This window comes from Myotis daubentonii, chromosome 3, assembly GCF_963259705.1.
Source record: "Myotis daubentonii chromosome 3, mMyoDau2.1, whole genome shotgun sequence".
Classification (NCBI taxonomy): Eukaryota; Metazoa; Chordata; class Mammalia; order Chiroptera; family Vespertilionidae; genus Myotis; species Myotis daubentonii.
The window spans coordinates 175,689,463-175,706,230 of record NC_081842.1 but is presented as its reverse complement, the minus strand read 5'-3'; the positions used below and the strand labels follow the sequence as shown (position 1 = coordinate 175,706,230).

Genomic DNA, 16,768 nt, shown 5'->3' with positions numbered 1-16,768 from the left:
CCAGAATGTTCCAGCCTCTAAATTATGCTGCGACGCTCAGTCTTTTGGCTGTGCTAAGAAACCATGTTATTAAATCAATGTGTACTTAGCCAAAGTCTGCAAGGAAATACGTAAGGAAATAGTTTCCAATTTGCAGTAGGTCAACTCAGTTACTTCGGTGGGATCGGCCTGCAGACCGGCAAAATAAAATCGTCTCCTGCTGTTTTATGGGGTTTGAGTCATGTAATTGCCGAACTAAAGTGGCCAGGAATTTGCCAAATCAGGCTGCTAATTGGCATTATGAATATGGAAAGTTTCAAAGGATGAGCTATATAATTGTCTCAACATTAAAGAACCTTGCATTACTCAATAGTAAACCTTGATACAAGCAGAGACATCAAAGTTAACCTTCTACGTAACCTTCCTCAGACGCCCGAACCTCTAGGTGAAGATCAGAGAGCATGGGAACACGTAATCACGCACAGCCCATACTCCTTTTCATCTGAAAACTTCTTAGTGCTTAACAAACATGAACTTCACTTTCAAAAACTCATGCCACGTAAGGAATACTACATTTTTTTTCACAGACTAGAAAACAGGCGGTGAGGGAAAAGGGACATATAATGTCAAAGGGACATTGGCATACATCCTCCAAGAGATGGGGAACTCATGAATTTTCAGGGTAGCCCAAACTCTCAGGGGATGTCAGACAGTTGATCACACCAAGGCAACGCTGATATGCTTATATTTTTAGAGAGAGAGGAAAGGAGAGAGAGAGAGAGATAGAAACGTTGAGAGAGAAGCATCTATCCGCTGCCTCCTGCACATCCCCTCCTGGGGATCAAGCCTACAATCTGGGCATGTGCCCTGACCAAGAATCAAACAGGTGACCTCTTGGTACATGGGATGTTGCTCAACCAACTGAGCCACACTGGCTGGGCCATCACTGATTTTCATGACTCCAACAGAGGTTACTGAGAACAAGTCAGTCTTTCAAGTATTTGAATCCATAGGGTCTTGTTCCCAAGTAGCTCCTTCTTTAGGTGAAATAGCCTTTGTCCTTTTGATGTTGCTCATGTGACACCCTTTATTATCTCTGTGACATTCTGCTAAACATGCTCTGAAATGCTGAGTTCAGGGCAGGACATTCGTGGAGAGCACAGAGGCCAAGAATACATACTCTAGAACCTGGTCTATATTTCAGCTCTGTGACCTTGGGGAAAATTCCTAGCCCCACCATGTCTCATCATCTATAAGATGGGAATAATAGGTAAATGACATTATTGTGAGGACTGATTAATGACTATACATGAAGTGCTTAGAACAACACCTAGCTCAGGCTAAACATTCAACACATGCTCAATATTGTAGTTATCTTTGTGGAAGCCTCAGATATAGAGGAGTGAAGCCCCATAATGGAGGCTGATTTTCTGGGTACACAGTAGGAGCTCTGTAGATTCTTCGTGACTGACTGACCGCTTAGGTCTAAGAGTAATAGGCCCTGAGGGAAAAATTACAAAATAGCAATAATTCAATTCACTTACCTCAATCACTATTTATTGAGCACCTACGTGTTGGTTGCTAAGCTAAATCCTAAGGACACAGAGATGAATCAGGTATAGCCCCACCCTCAAAAAAAATGTGTGGCCACGTAGATAGAAACACCAACAAGTACAACACAGTGTGACAAGAATGGTAACAGATACATAATCATGGAACAGTCTTCCTTCCTAACTTATTGTCCCAGGTTTTCTGGAATAATTTTCTTGGACTTAGAGGTTCATTCTTCTTTGGTACAAAAGGGATGACTTTACAAAAGTGACATATGACTGGTGTTAAATGAACAAATAGCAATTTGCCAGAACAAGAGGTGAAAGACATTGTAGCTGTTTATCTCCAAGAAGGCCACTGTCAATTTCTACCCTCTCTAGACAGGCAAGAAAATCCCACACTGAGAGGTGAGGTATATTTCTCCACTCCTTTGAATCTTGGCTGGCCTGTTGGGGGGTGGGAGAAGGTGGAAATGATGCTGACATAATTCCAGGGCTAGGTCATATGAAGCCTGTAAGTTCTGCCTGGGTCTCTTAGAATGTACTCTCAGTGAAAACCAATTGCCATGTAAGGAGTCCAACTTCCCTGAGATGGCCATGCTGTGAGGAAGCCCAAGTAGTCCTATAGAGAGGTCATGTGGAGACAAGGAGAGCGATACCTAGCCAGCCTGAGCTGGTCCAGCCAGCCTGGCCCAGGTGCCAGGCATGAATAAAAAAGCCATCAATGACTCTGGCCTCAGCCATCATCTGATTTCAATAACAGGAGGGACCCCAAATGAGAACCACTCAGCTGAACCTGTGTTAACAATACATGATTGCTTTAAGCCACTAAGTTTTGGGTGATTTGTTATGCAGCAATAGATAGCCAGGGCAGATATAGCTGTAACTTAAAGTGTGGTTAAGAAGGATGGGGAGTAGAAAAAGACAAACTTGGAAAGATCAGTAAGAGCCAGATCATGGAGTAACTTGTATGCATGTCAACAAAGAGCATTCTCACAGAGGAGGAGATGAAACACAAACCAGAGGCCTGAAGACAGTTGGGAAACTGCTGACATGGTCAAGGTGAGAAGAGGTAAGGCAATGGAGGGAAAGGGCAGGTTAAAGAAAAGGTGCAAATGATGTTGTTACCCGGGGCACATTTTGAGCTGCTTTTCCCCTAAGAGGGTGACATATGGGAGCTGAGCTCTTCCCACTTGCCTGTCTGACTTCTCCTTCTGGCAGGAGTCACATGCTTGTCAGGTGGCCCTCTGTGCTTGGGAAAGTACAGTTATCTCCACTGAACTAAAGGAAGCCAATAGACACATGAAGGCTGTACGCATGAACACTGACACGCCTACCAGCCTCAATGCTACGCAAAGCTGCAGGGCCTGTGGGTAATTACATCACAACCGCAGCAGGGAACAGAATAAAGCATCGGTGCAAATACCTGGGATGGTCCTCATTCCAGAGCTTCTCTGGCAGACATCTAGACTCCAGGCAGATAAGGAGTAAACATGACTCCAGCCCCAAAAGCTCCAAACAAGTTCACATTTACCAACACAATCTTTTACCAACCTGCTTTCCACCCAAAGAGGCACACTGGTAGATTCAGTAAATGAGAGCAATTGCTCCCTATTAGCTTTACAAGCTGCACTATGCAACATCCTAGGCCTCTTGGTGCACTCAGCAGCTCCTGGGTTACAGGGACAGGCCAAATCAGAGAGGAGCTATTTGTCTAAAGTTAAGGGGAGAGCAGATTTATGGCCCAGAAGGCAAATAACTTACCTTTAAGGAAAAAAAAAGAGGTTGCATTATTTATCTTCTTTTTGCCTCAAATAAGTAGAAATGCACTAATTTACCCAGGGGCCTCACGGAGCAGATTCAGAACACAAACACAATAATAGTATCAAATCGGAAACAGAAGATTCAAAGGCAAAATCTTCCTTAAGGGAGGCAGAGGGGAACCAAAGGAGTCTGTGAGACTGAGCAGCTATCCAGGATGACAAGTTTAATAGGTGCTTTCCTAAGCTAGCACTCTGGGCTATCACTAGGACACACACCGTGATCCGTTGTGCTGCTGTGCTTGTCACTGCCACTCTGTGTGCCTTCTCTTTCTCCCAGTGCAAGAGGAATGCCAGTCATTGAATGAGGGAGCTCGATCTGATATGCTGAGAGACCTATGCTCACATTATGCTCTGCTCCTCTTAATTCTACCTGGTGACAGGTATGCAGGAGCTCAGAATTCTGGGCATTTGGCCTGGGTAAGAATTAATTAGAAGGACTGTCTCTGCTCAAAATGAATTTCAGATCAAATAAACCAACACATAGCCAAACTGGCTGGATTTGAAACTGGCCTGGCTCTGTCATCTCTTATCTCTGTAATTCTGAGTAAATTACTTAATTTCTCTCTGCCTCAATTTCCCCATTTGTAACATGGCGGCACTAATGCCTACCTTACAGAGTTCTGATCACTGGCACTAATTCGGTAGAGAACATGGCGCAGGTACTCCACAGAGGGGCCAGAAGGTAAGGATAGGCAGGGGAGGATTGGCTAAAAATGTGCTCTCTCCTCGGAATATTTAACTCTGTGTTAGGACTAGAGCCTCAAGAAGGAAAGAGAGCCCAAGAAAATAATTCTGAAGGAACTGGAAAAATGAGTCAGTGGAGAAGAAAAAGTAAGACAGTTGAAGCTCAGAGCTACCTACAAAGCCTACAAAGTCTTGGTCTGAAAGCACACCCAATCACTAGACCCCTGGGAAGGACCTGCAAACACAGTCATGAGCCTAGGAGTCATACACAGACAGGAGAAAGGGCATTCATTAGAAGGGGACAAGGAAAGAGGGAGGGGCCACAGCAATGACCTTGTGGGACAAAGAGAAGATTGGCAGGTGAACAAACCAATCAGAGGCATTGAAAGTGAGAAAAGAAAGTCCAAAAGCCTATTCTATGATTCTAAAGGAAATGGGAAAAACAGAAACTAGAGAGAAAGTGGCCAGAAATACAGATGGAAAGAAGGGGAATTAGATGAGCCACTTCAAAAGGCCGAGACAGCGACAGCATGTTTTCCCTCTTCTGCCTTTATTGTGTGAGATGTGTGTGCCTGAAGGGAGGGGTGCCCTTCTTGAGCTGGCTGTGGTTAATCACGTGGAGAGCAGTAGTTCTCGAGGGTGCTGAGCAGGGACAAATGAGGCAGTAAAAATGACAGGCCCCCGGGGCATTCAGGGAATTAGTTGGTGTTCTGTGGGATCACTTCCAGGGATGCGCTGAGAAGGCCGCTCTCTGGGGAGAAAGGCAGACTCTTGAAATATATGGTGACTGCATTTGGAAAGAAAGAAGAAGCAGGGCTGGAGCTGCTGTCTGGTCCCAAAGTCCTGCACCGGTGAAGGGCCATGTGATTCAAGGGAGAATATAGGCTCTCCTGTTTCCTGACATTTGGTGATCTGGAAAAAGCTTTTCATTAGAAATCAAATCATCGGGATCCAGTTTATGACCCTCTGCAAATTTCCTGGGAGGGGAGGAAGGGAACATTCATCGAGACATTCATTGACATATACATTGTGCTAAATAGTATTGCGCACCAATCTTATATTATCTCATTTAGTCCTTTACCAACCCTGTGGAATAGGTACTAATACCTGCTTATGGATAGACTGTTTGCAAAAACAATGATACCCCACCCTTGGGTGCGCCCTTCCTACACTAACCCTGAGCTTGGCCTTGTGATTTGCTTTGGCCAATAGGTCAACAGCAAATGTGACATATGCAGAGACTGAAAATCACTTGCTCATTGGGATCTGTTCTTGCTGTGCTTAGAACCATTCTGCCACCATGTGAACAAGCCCCCACCCCCATCCCCAGCTAGCCTGCTGGACAAAGAGAGATACTTGTCAAATCATCCCCAATGTACCAGGTGATATGGGGTCATATCATCCACCAGGCCTGTGAGTGTGGCCATTCTATACCATGAGGCCAAATCACCCAGAAGAACACAGACACGTGGGCCCAGCAAAGTTCAGCCAAGCTGGCCCTGACAGAATCACAGCCCAGAATCTTTTTGAGAAATAATAAATATCTTTAAATCGATACATTTTTTGAGTGTTTTGATTATACAGCAAAGCTAACTGATACATGAGGAGAATGAGGCTCAGAGACATTAAATGACTTGGAAAATCTCACAGATATGAATTTTACCATATTGTGCCTCTTTCTTAGACTTCAAGTTTCTCAACTCTAAAATGAGGGCGGTGTCCTAACTGGTTTGGCTCAGTGGATAGAGCGTTGGCCTGGGGACTGAAGGGTCCCAGGTTTGATTCTGGCCAAGGGCATGTACCTCAGTTGTGGGTTTGATCCCCAGTGTAGTTTGTGTAGGAGGCAGCTGATAGATGTTTCTCTCTCATCAGTGTCTCTAACTATCCCTTTCCTTCCCTCTCCGTAAAATCAATGAAAATATACTAATATAAAATAAAATGAGGACAGTGAGTGAGAGCATCCTACTCCCTTCTTGGTGCTTGGAAAAGATGAGAAAACACTCCAAAAATTACACTAGTCAGATATAAACATAAGGCTTCATTCCCATTCCCTACCAACTTCTCTTATGCATACTTGAAATACATGGTTCGGGTCTCCCAGCGTCTGCTTGAGGAATGTCTCCTGTAGGCCTCCCACAGGCTATCTCTGGGATGTATAGAAACAATCCCTTTCCAACTCAAATGCTCACATTAAACCAAGGATACAAAACAGCCTGCCTACCATCTGTCTTCTCCATCTTAGGAAATGCTGACCGTCAGTCTCTTAGGCACTCTTCATCCGAGAAGTCTGTCCAATGTGTTGGACAGTTCTGAAAGAAAGATAGAAAAGTGGAGATTCTCATTAGAGTTAAAGTAAATATGGAGGGAACACAGCACCAAAGAAAGTAACGACCATCCTTGCCTTTGTCCCAGGGGTGCCCATGAGCTCACAGCTCTCTAATGATGCCTGGATGCACCCTAGATTCCAATCCTGGGAACGTTAGCAATGGTTGACACCAAAGGAAGCATTTGGTCCAGCCTACTCACTTGGCAGATGAGGAAACTGAGACTTGGAAGTTAACTGCTTGATGCAAGGCCTCTCAGCGGTGTATCAGTGAAAGAGCTGGGGCCAGACCCAGGGCTCTGATAACCAGCATGTTGTTCTTTGCATAAGCTGAAATCTATTCACTCCACCCCAACCCCATCATGGTAAAATCATTATAATCTATTTAATGAAAAAAGCTGGAATCAGAGTACCTGCTAATGAACTATGACATCCCAATCAGATTCAAGACAAAGATGAGGTCATTGTAGGTGCTGAGTAGGAGCTGATACTTAGAGGTGATTTCCAACCATGGGCCGAACAAGGGGAAGTGCAACCTAGGTGGCCAGAAACCATCAGTCACTATTCAAGCAGCATACTGTCCTGACTCTGAATTAGGGCACCTTGAGGTTTGATCATAAATTTTCCCCAAAGTTTTAATCCATTCCCCAGACTCTTTCTTCAAATGGTAAACAACCTGCCTTCTGTCCCTATTATAATAAATCACCCAGAAAATTGTTTTTTGTGTGTGATTGTAACTCCACACACATCCTAATAATGAATTATCTGTGGCACATCAGCAGTGGAAGCTGGGTTGTTTTAGGAATTTTAATGTGCTCTACAATGCACTCAGACCAGGAAAGTATAGCAGGGATGAGGGAAAGATTGGGGAAACGGGGAGTGAGAGAAGGAGGAGGATGGCCTCCAGCAACCCAGGATGGAAAAAAGGGGGACAAACAAGTAAACTGGAGAAGAGGGCTGGGAATTATCAGGTCTGCCAAATAAGAGGAAGTCTGAAGCAGGGGTCCTCAAACTTTTTAAACAGGGGGCCAGTTCACTGTCCCTCAGACCATTGGAGTGCCGGACTATAGTTTAAAAAAAAAACTATGAACAAATTCGTATGCACACAGCGGCGGCAAAAACACCCGGCAGGCTGGATAAATGTTTTCGGCGGGCCGCATGTGGCCTGCGGGCCATAGTTTGATGACCCCTGGAGCCTCTGAAGTTTGCCTAACACAAAGTTTCGTGCAGCTTCTTCCTCCCTTCCTCCCTCCCTCCCTTCCTCCCTCCCTCCCTCCCTCCCTCCCTCCCTCCCTCCCTCCCTCCCTCCCTTCCTTCCTTCCTTCCAATATGTTTTTATTGATTTCAGAAAGAGGAAAGGAGGGAGAGAGATATAAAAACATCAGTGGTGAGAGAGAACCACTGATCGACTGCCTCCTACATGCCCCCTACTGGGGATCGAGCCTGCCAACCCAGCGTATGCCCTAACTGGGAATCGAACTGTGACTTCCTGGTTCATAGATTGATGCTCAACCACTGAGCAACACTAGCCGGGCCACACACCTTCTTTCTATGAGAAAGAAGTCATGGCCCTGCTCCTGCCTTGGCTCCTCCCAAACATGATCCATGCAGCTGCCAGAAGGGCCTTTCCTTATGCAGGTGGAACCGAGCCCAAAAGGTCAGGCAGGGTTTCTGTAGGCAAACACACTCCTTGCAGAAGGAACACCGACACTGAGCACCTTGCTTAGCTTTGAGGCAACAAGTACTTAAGTTTGGGGGCAGCGTAGAACTGGAGTAGAGAAATTAGGGGAAAGGAGGTTCTAAATTGGAGTGAGAGAGGGTCACTCATATTAGAAAGAAAAACTTCTGTAAAAGCCTAAGTGTTCATCGATTGATAGATGAATGGATAAAGAAAATGTGGTATATATATATATATATACCATACACACACACACACACACACACACACACACACACACACATATATATATATATATATATATATATATATACATACACACACACACATATATATATATATATGATGGAATATTGTTCAGCCATAAAAAGAAGAAAATCTTGCCCATTTGTGACAACATGGATGGAATTTGAGGGGATTATGCTAAACAAAGTAAATCCTGCAGAGGAAGACAAATATTGTATGATCTCATTTATATGTGGAATCTAAAGAACAAGACAAAATAGAGAAAAGAATGGTGGTTGCCAGGGGGTAGGGGACAGATGAAATGGGTGAAGGGGTAAAAATATACAAATTTCCAGTAGTAAGATATCTAAGTCCTAGGGATATAATGTACAGCATGGTGACCATCTCTATATATAAAAGGCTAAGTGATCTACTGTCCATCCATCCAACCAACTGACTGGCCGGCTGGTACATATGACATGCACTGGCAATCCTATATAATAAAAAGCTAATATGCAAATTGTCCCCTTGACTGGGAGTTTGACTGGGAGTTTGACCAGGGGGCGAGGCTGGCTGGCCAACTGCCCATGGCCCCTCCTCCTGGCTGGCCCTGCCTCCAATCTGCCCCAATCCGGGCAGGCCGGCCAGACCCCACCCATGTATGAATTCATGCACCGGGCCTCTAGCTTAAAAATAAACGTTGACTCATGCATGTGTGATACATATAAGGCTCTCACTGGTGCCAATTGCATGCCTGTGTTTCGATCTGTCATTGTCGATCATGGTTGACACTTGTATTATAGAGAAAGGGCAAATAGCGATTTTTAAAAAATATATCTTATTGATTTTTTACAGAGAGGAAGGGAGAGGGATAGAGAGTTAGAAACATCGATGAGAGAGAAACATCGACCAGCTGCCTCCTGCACACCCCACACTGGGGATGTGCCTGCAACCAAGGTACATGCCCTTGACCAGAATCGAACCTGGGACCCTTGAGTCTACAGGCTGACGCTCTATCCATTGAGCTAAACTGGCTAGGGCACAAATAGCGATTTTTAAATATTTCTTCTAATTAATTTCCTTTCAATGTGCACGAATACATGCACTGGGCCACTAGTAGTTAATAATATTGTAATGTATATTTGAACATTGCTAAGGTAGTAGATCTTAAAGTTCTCATCATGAGGGAAAAAAAATTGTAACTATGGTGGTGATGGATGTTAACTAAATATATTGAAGTAATGATTTTGCAATGTATACATATATCAAATTGTTATGTTTTATGTTATACACCTAAAACCAGTAAAATATGTTCTATGTCAACTATATCTCAATTTCAAAAATAAATATAATTTTTAAATAAATAAAAGAAAGAGAAGGTTCCCAAGCAGAAGGCACTACTACCAATCTCAATGCTGCATGTCCACAGTCTGCAGCCAGTGGTGGAGCCTCCCAGAGGCTTGGCAGCTTCAAAGTGAAGCCTGGGGAAGAGAAGGGTGAGGACACAAGCCCTAAGCTTGGCCCTCTGGCCTATTTCTCCATCATCACGGCTTCTTCTCTCCTTTTTGCTCCCCTCTTCCTCCCACCCCATAACATTACTGAGCAACAGGCAGAGCCTGGAGCCCTTGACATAAATTATCTCATGCAATCTATTCCCTAACCCCAAGAGAATTACTATTGTCTCCATTTTTCAAATAGGGAGACTGAGGCTGAGAGTTTACAGGCCTGTCCAAAGTAACATAACAAACAAATACTGGAGCAGAATTCATCCTCAAGTCTAACTGACTCCAAACCTGTGCTGGGAACAGGAGTGATTTGCAGACATTTGTCCACCCCTATAAGCCAGCCTGGTGCTGTGACTGGTTCTAGCTCTCTGTGTGAGGGGAAATGTTCCTGACTTCCATGCTTCTCTTCTTCTCCCACAGGTGAACATGAAACACCTTCTGGGCACGGACAAGTAACTGCTCTCTTGGGAGGCCACCTGGCCAACGGCATGACCTGATTCTCCAAGGCTGTGCACCAAGCAACAAGGCTCCACCTGAGCAAGAGGGGGCCACCTGGGTGCAGATGGACCTGTGGCTGCACAAACTCACTACCACCTCCGAGAATTCAAGCACACTCCCTGTCTTTGGCTAGAGTTGGGTTCAGCCCTTCATGTATCAGATCAAAGGTTTCAAATGATTATGCAGCACACATTAGATCAAGTTTCACTAAAACACACACACACACACACCCTGTAATATTTGAGAACTCTAATAGTTCTCTGACTTAAATTTTAGTAAAATTAATCATTCCAAGGCTACAGAAATGAAATGAAGCTGACATCCAACTCTCTGAAGAAGAGGGCTCAGCAAGCTTCACTCTAAAGGGCTCTAAACACGGGAAGGAAAAGAGGGGACTGTCATGCCCACATCATGCCACTTCCAGCCCCACCCACCCCAGGCTTCTCCACTCTGGTCCATGATCCTTATGGTGGACAGCTTGGAATTTAGCTAAGGGGAGTTTCTTTGAATGAGTGGGGTGTTTGATGTGGTTAGGTGAGTGGAATTGAGGAATAATTGCCCCATCAACCCATATGGCTTTGTTTGCTTTACAACAGAATATGAAAATTGCTTTGCTGGACAAAATTCTTCTTTGAAATGAAATTTTGCAACCTTCTCAAACATTTAAAAATTTGACCTCAAGCAATTTATTCCTTGTTCTATTAAGTTGTATCCCCAGTGTTCAGAACCTTGTAATACCTGGTGTTGCTATGTAACTTTTCATTTGCTTATGGGCCTATCCCAGGATCAAGGATGCCCAATTAGGCCCCAACCTCTCTCATTAGCTCAGTGTTCTAGATGTTTTGAGTACACACAGCTTTATCTCTCTCTAGCTCTTCTCCCCTACTAATCCCTAAGCTAGCGAAGGTCAGAATTCCTGAAGGACTCATTTCTGTACCCTCTCCCTGTGCCATCCCAATTCCCGTATTCTAACGGGTGGCAGACCCTTAGGCCAGGGTATCATCCCCAAGTTACAAATGAGGAAACAAAGGCACAAAGAGACTATGTGGCCCATGCCAAGTTACCCAGTTAATGAGGGGCAGGAGAGTTTGTGTGACGCCCGCCCTCACTCCACATGACCTCTCAAAGCCAACGGGCAGTGAAGAGGTGGGGACTGAGGCTGCCCATGCCAAAGCCACCAAGGCAGTCACTGGCAGATGGCCCAAGGTGTCATCACCAGGCCACGTTAGAAACAGCTCCAGCAGGGTACACTCCGGGGAGCATGGATTGCCCCCAGTCGGCCCCACTGCAGTACAGACTCCCCCGCTCTCCCTCTCCACATGTATTTTTTATGATGCCATTTCAATGTCATTTCTAATTTCAAGCCCAAATTCAAAGAAGCCTTCCTTTACTTAGCTCAGAAACTGAAACCTAGCTCTGTGCTTTTGTTCTCTTCAAGCCTCTCTTCGTTCTGCAATAATAAAAATGCTGTATTTCATCCCAGAACAGGCTGCATGCCAAAATAAACAGCACCTTGGATTTCCTTGAAAAGAAACGTTGGCTCAAAGCACAGCCTTGCTGCCACGAGAATTCTTGGAGAAGTCAACCTGACAAAGTCAAATATTTAGCAAGGTATCGCTCCAAACAGCGACCCTGCTGATCCACGCACACAGGATCACTTGCAAAGACAAAGCACCCTTTCCCAAAGAAGATTCCTCCCAGACCTCGCACCAGTCCTGCCAAAATGAGGAGCGCTCCCCATTCCCCCACTCCCAGGCCCGGCGCCACGAAGGGTAAATGTCCCTTGTGCTAAGGGACAGCAGGCGGCATCTGACCACAGTGCGAGAGGGCTGCATCCCGGACAGCCCCGTGCGCTCCTGGAAAAGGTTCTGCCAACTGAGTTCTCCCGCCGCCTCACTTCCTACCGCCCCAGGAAACAAAGAGAGAACTCGAGCGCACTGAATGACACACGAACACCATCTCATTAGCTCCCTCCCCACATTTTTCGGCCAGCGTCTGTCATTCTTCCCTGCATTGCAGCAGCGGAATCTGGAGCTTCGTGAAGAAGAGAAAACTGTCACCAGCAAAGCAGTGGCCACATCACCTTCTGTAGTGGCTGTCCCCTGGCATCCGCCCCCCGCCACGGCCACAGCCCGGAGCAGGAGGCAGGGGCTCCTCCCAGACAGCCAGGTTGGGCTGCGGACCTGGCCGGTGGCTGGGGAGTTGAGCACAGTGGCATCGGCTGCCCAGCTGTTCCAGGGTTTGGTCAGGTGATCTGCGACCTTGCTCGAAAAGCAAAGCCCGACTTTTTTTCGCCTCCGGGAAGAGGGGAGCGGGGTCAGGAAGGAATTCAAGGCTCGAGGAGCTGAGACCTGGGTCTCACCGAAAGGGGGGGGCGGGGGGACGCGCAGGTCCTTCCGTGGGAAAGTTAGTTCCCAGCTGCTGCCACTTCGGAGGGACACATGGAAAGACCCCGAAACCACACACGCCTCTTCCCCGACCCCCAGAGCGAGGCGCTGGCCTGGGAGGTGATCATTAAGGCTGCCTTTCCTCCTTCCGCCCTGCAGCTGAGGTGGCTCATTAGCAAAATTGCTGCTAATGAGGACGCGGCTGCCTTAGGAGTGGAAGCCCTCCCTGCATCTCCTTCTTCCCGGCTCGCTCTGCTGCAGAAACTTCCTCTCCCACCGGCCTCCTGGGGTCCCCCCACCCTGCGAAGCTTCTGAGGAACCCCCAGGCCGCTCGCTGCCCTGATCATTCAGCGCAGGGGACAGAAACAGTGATCAGTGAGCTCCCCTGGCAGCTCCGGCTTCGGCTGCCCGAGCGCTGAAACGCACCCAATTCTGGCAGAAAAGAAAAAAGAAAAAAGGCAAGGAAGTACCTACTGTAAGGATCCAGCTCCAAGCACGGATTCGAACTGCAGCGCGCACCAGGGACCCCGGAGAGGCGGGCGCAGGAGCAGGGAGAAGGCAGCTGCGGAGGAGGAAGGTCTCCGTGCCCCAGGCAGGCGCGGCGCGGAGAGTCCCGCCAGCCCGCCGCCGCCGCCGCCGCAGCTCGGGAGCAGAGGCGGGTGAGGAGCACCGCGCAGAGGCACCACCTCTGGACCCCAAGGAGAGGCAGGGGGGTTGGGGCAGTCAAAAGGGGGCCGGGAGATGGTCTGGGCTCCCGTGGGCAGGCTCCGGAGTATAGAGACCTTGTCCCCTTGACCTTATGGGGCTCCAGCCAAAGGAGGCTGTCCCAGGAAATAAAGCCCGGCTAGTAAGACATGTCGAAGCAGCTCTGACCTTCACAGACGCCGCCTATGAGATGTGCTTTCAAAGGCCGGGGCAGATGCCTGTCTAACCCACGCTGAACCTGATGCCAGGGGCTGCGTGTCACCCTGAAATGCCGCCTGCATGCAGCCAGGAAGGGTGAGCACCCCATTGTACAGGTGAGGAAGAAAAGGACAGACAGACAGTCTCAGTGACTTCCCTGACGGAATCTGGATGAAAAAGAAGGTGCCTGGGGTAGGACTCTCTGTGGTTCCCACTACCCTGGATCACACTGCTCCTCTTCCTTGAAAGATTCTGGAGCCTCTCACTCAAGAGAGAGGTTGAGAGACTTACCGAAGGGCACGGGTGACGTGATGGACAAGGCTATGGAACACCAACGTCCCGTTTTCTCAAATGCTGAACATGTTTTTCTATGTTAACTGAGTACATGGACCAAACCATCAGGATTTTTTTAAAAATATGTTTTTATTGATTTCAGAGAGGAGGGGAGAGAGAGATAGAAACATCAATGATGAGAGAGAATCATTGATCTGCTGCCTCCTGCATGCATGTGCCCTTGGTCGGAATCGAACCCATTACCCTTCAGTCCCCAGGCCAATGCTCTATCCATTGAGCCAAACCAGCCAGGGCAAACCATCAGGGTTTTTAAAAAATCATAAATATACTTTAAACTCTGAGGTTCTGTGACAAAATATACTGAAAGAGCAAAGCCTCTCTGATAGATTTTGTCAGTGATAACCCCACCAAACTGGCCAGAGAATGCCTCTGACATTTTGCCAGGAAGCCAGTGAAAAACAACTCTCCATTTTATCAGCCCCCATGACTTTTCGGCCACTCACGCTTATCTCTGGTGTACTACGTGACGGAGATAAGCATTCTCTTTTCCTCTCCCAGAATAAACTCTTCTTCATCCAAGACAAACAGGTGAGAGGCTTACTTCCAGAGCTGCCTCCTTCTTGCAAGACCCAACATTCTGTGGGCACACTGGCCAGTTCCCACCTGCTCTCCAAGCTCTGCTCAATCCCTCCCCCGGTTCCCCTGCTCCTGCCTGCCCTTTTCTGCAGCAGGCATCACCCTCGTTGCTGCCGCTGTGTCTGTCTCCCTGACAAGTGTCAGACTAGATGCTCCACAAAGCACATGAAACTGAACTGATCCACAGAACCGATGTCTCTAAACACAGGTGCCTTAAGTGCCACCGAGCACCGCTGCTTTTCCATCAGGCTCCAGGCCTCTCATCAGATTAAAAGAGATAGTAGCATGAGGGAAGCAAATACCAGCCCCCCCAACTGTGCCACTGATCAGCTTGGCTCAGATGGTAGGACAGAAGACTCACAGGAAACACACACACACACACACACACACACACACACACACACACACACACACACCCCAGTGTCTCCAGACCTTTTTCTGGAGACAAGTAACACTTTTAGTTCTGCAGGTCTCGCAGAGATGCTGAGACAGACAGATACTGTGCTGACCGCCCACATCTCAACGAGGAGGAGAGAGTCTCCTGCCTTTCTAATTGTCCGGTCAGGCAAGGAGGTGACCAGAACAGGGAATGTTTTCCTCCGTTTTCCAGATGAGGAAACGAAGTTTGCTTCCTAGGTTACGAAGCTAAAAAATGACAAAGCCTCAACTCAAACCCAGATTTTCTGTCTCCCAACGAATACCCTCTCCTCTAAGCCAGACAGCCTGAACTGGGATGCAGGTGAATGCAGGTGACACACAACTACCAGGACGTAACCTTTATGCTGGTGTTGTCCAAGCAAAAGTGAGCTCACATGGAGGGACAATCTTTTTTGTTTTAGTATATTTTTATTGATTTCAGAGAAGGGAGAGGGAGAGAGATAGAAACTTCAATGATGAGAGAGAATCATTGATCAGCTGCCTCCTATCCAACCCCCCACCCCAAGTCCCATCCCCAACCCTGCACTGGGGATTGAGCAGGCAACCTGGACATGTGCCCTGACTGGGAATCGAACTGTGACTTCCTGGTTCATAAGTTGATGCTCAACCACTGAGCCATGCCCAGCCAGGCTGGAGAGACAGTCTTTATAGGAAACCCCAACAAATTTCTCTAGGGGCATCTGTGCTTCTTTGGGGGAACCCCCTCCATGGCCTCTGGCCCTTGCCATGTCTGGGATACCACCATATATAACCCCACCCCTCTGCCTCACTCAGACATATGTCATAAGACCAGTAGCCAACTTCATATTACCACCAAACCACCCAGAGAATCCCTGGACCAAACACATGTATCCACAAGAAATTTTCTGGCAGGAATCCTTTGCCTGAGTGGAGGTTTGATTCCTTTTGCAAGTTAAAAACCTCCAACGTCTGCCCCCTCTGTGCCATGCTGGGGAAAAGGTGGACTGTCCAAGTCTCCCCGTCAGGCAAGATGGGCGCTAGGCAAGAGGGAAAAGGAGATGGAACTATTTTAAGAATGTGCCCTCAATCTAAGCAGTCCTTCGGGCCTTTGCCCTTTGCTGGGGAACAGCTGTTTATGGTCTCTGTGTTCATGGGGGGCGGGGGGCTGAGGAGGAGCGCCTCTGTTAGGTGCAGGTGCTGCTGAAATAGAGTCTCAGAGAGCCCAGTTACAGCCATGGCCATTGGGGCAGAACGCAACTTGAACGGATGAAGAAAGAAATCAGGCATGTGGGACCTGTGGGAGTAGCAGTCCCGGGAGGAGAATCAGCTATTCTGAAGATGAAGATTTCTCAGGGAGGAAGCAGATTGTCAGTGATAGCCCAGGAAGAGAGGAGTCTGCACTCACCCCGTGAAAAACGCTCCTTGGACAAAAATAAAGGCTTCAGGGCCACAGGGAAAGAGACCTCCACTCCTCATCCCTCCCTTCACTCTGCTTCCAGAGGCTCTTAGTCCTTGACTCAAACTCACTAAAATCAAGAGGCCAATACACAAATGAGGAAGGGGTGTGAGCAGGCATTCAAAAAAGAAGCAACACCAATGGTCAATATCTGAAAAGTGTTTAACCCCATGAATTAATAATCCAGGCTACCCCCTAACCATCGAAATGCCCTGTTCTTTATTTACCCTACACTGTGCCAGGCACTCCAGGTTCATTTCAAACACCATCCAATTGAATTCCCACAATAATCCTGTGAAGCAGTTTTGTTATTTTAATTATCCAAGGACAGAGCTGAGGCGTGAGCAGCTACCCAGGTACTGAGACCATTGGAGCTAAGATTCGCATTCAGTTAATGAGCTGCTCTTAGCCATGGTACAACACAGACT

General features: G+C 47.3%; 1 protein-coding gene across 3 annotated transcripts in view; it reads right to left on the bottom strand.

Moving 5' to 3' along the window:
- Nucleotides 1–16,768, bottom strand: part of KANK4 (KN motif and ankyrin repeat domains 4) — a 69,043-nt gene that overhangs the window by 23,474 nt on the left and 28,801 nt on the right. The window contains exons 1-2 of one of the 3 annotated variants that reach the window (XM_059689318.1): nucleotides 13,123–13,354; nucleotides 6,258–6,345 (exon numbers count right to left, since the gene is read on the bottom strand). In XM_059689318.1, the coding sequence (XP_059545301.1) occupies nucleotides 6,258–6,273 (16 nt within the window). In that variant the 5' untranslated portion in view covers nucleotides 6,274–6,345; nucleotides 13,123–13,354. Of the gene's footprint in view, nucleotides 1–6,257; nucleotides 6,346–13,122; nucleotides 13,355–16,768 lie in introns of those variants that run through there. The other 2 variants (XM_059689317.1, XM_059689319.1) reach the window with 2 other exon arrangements.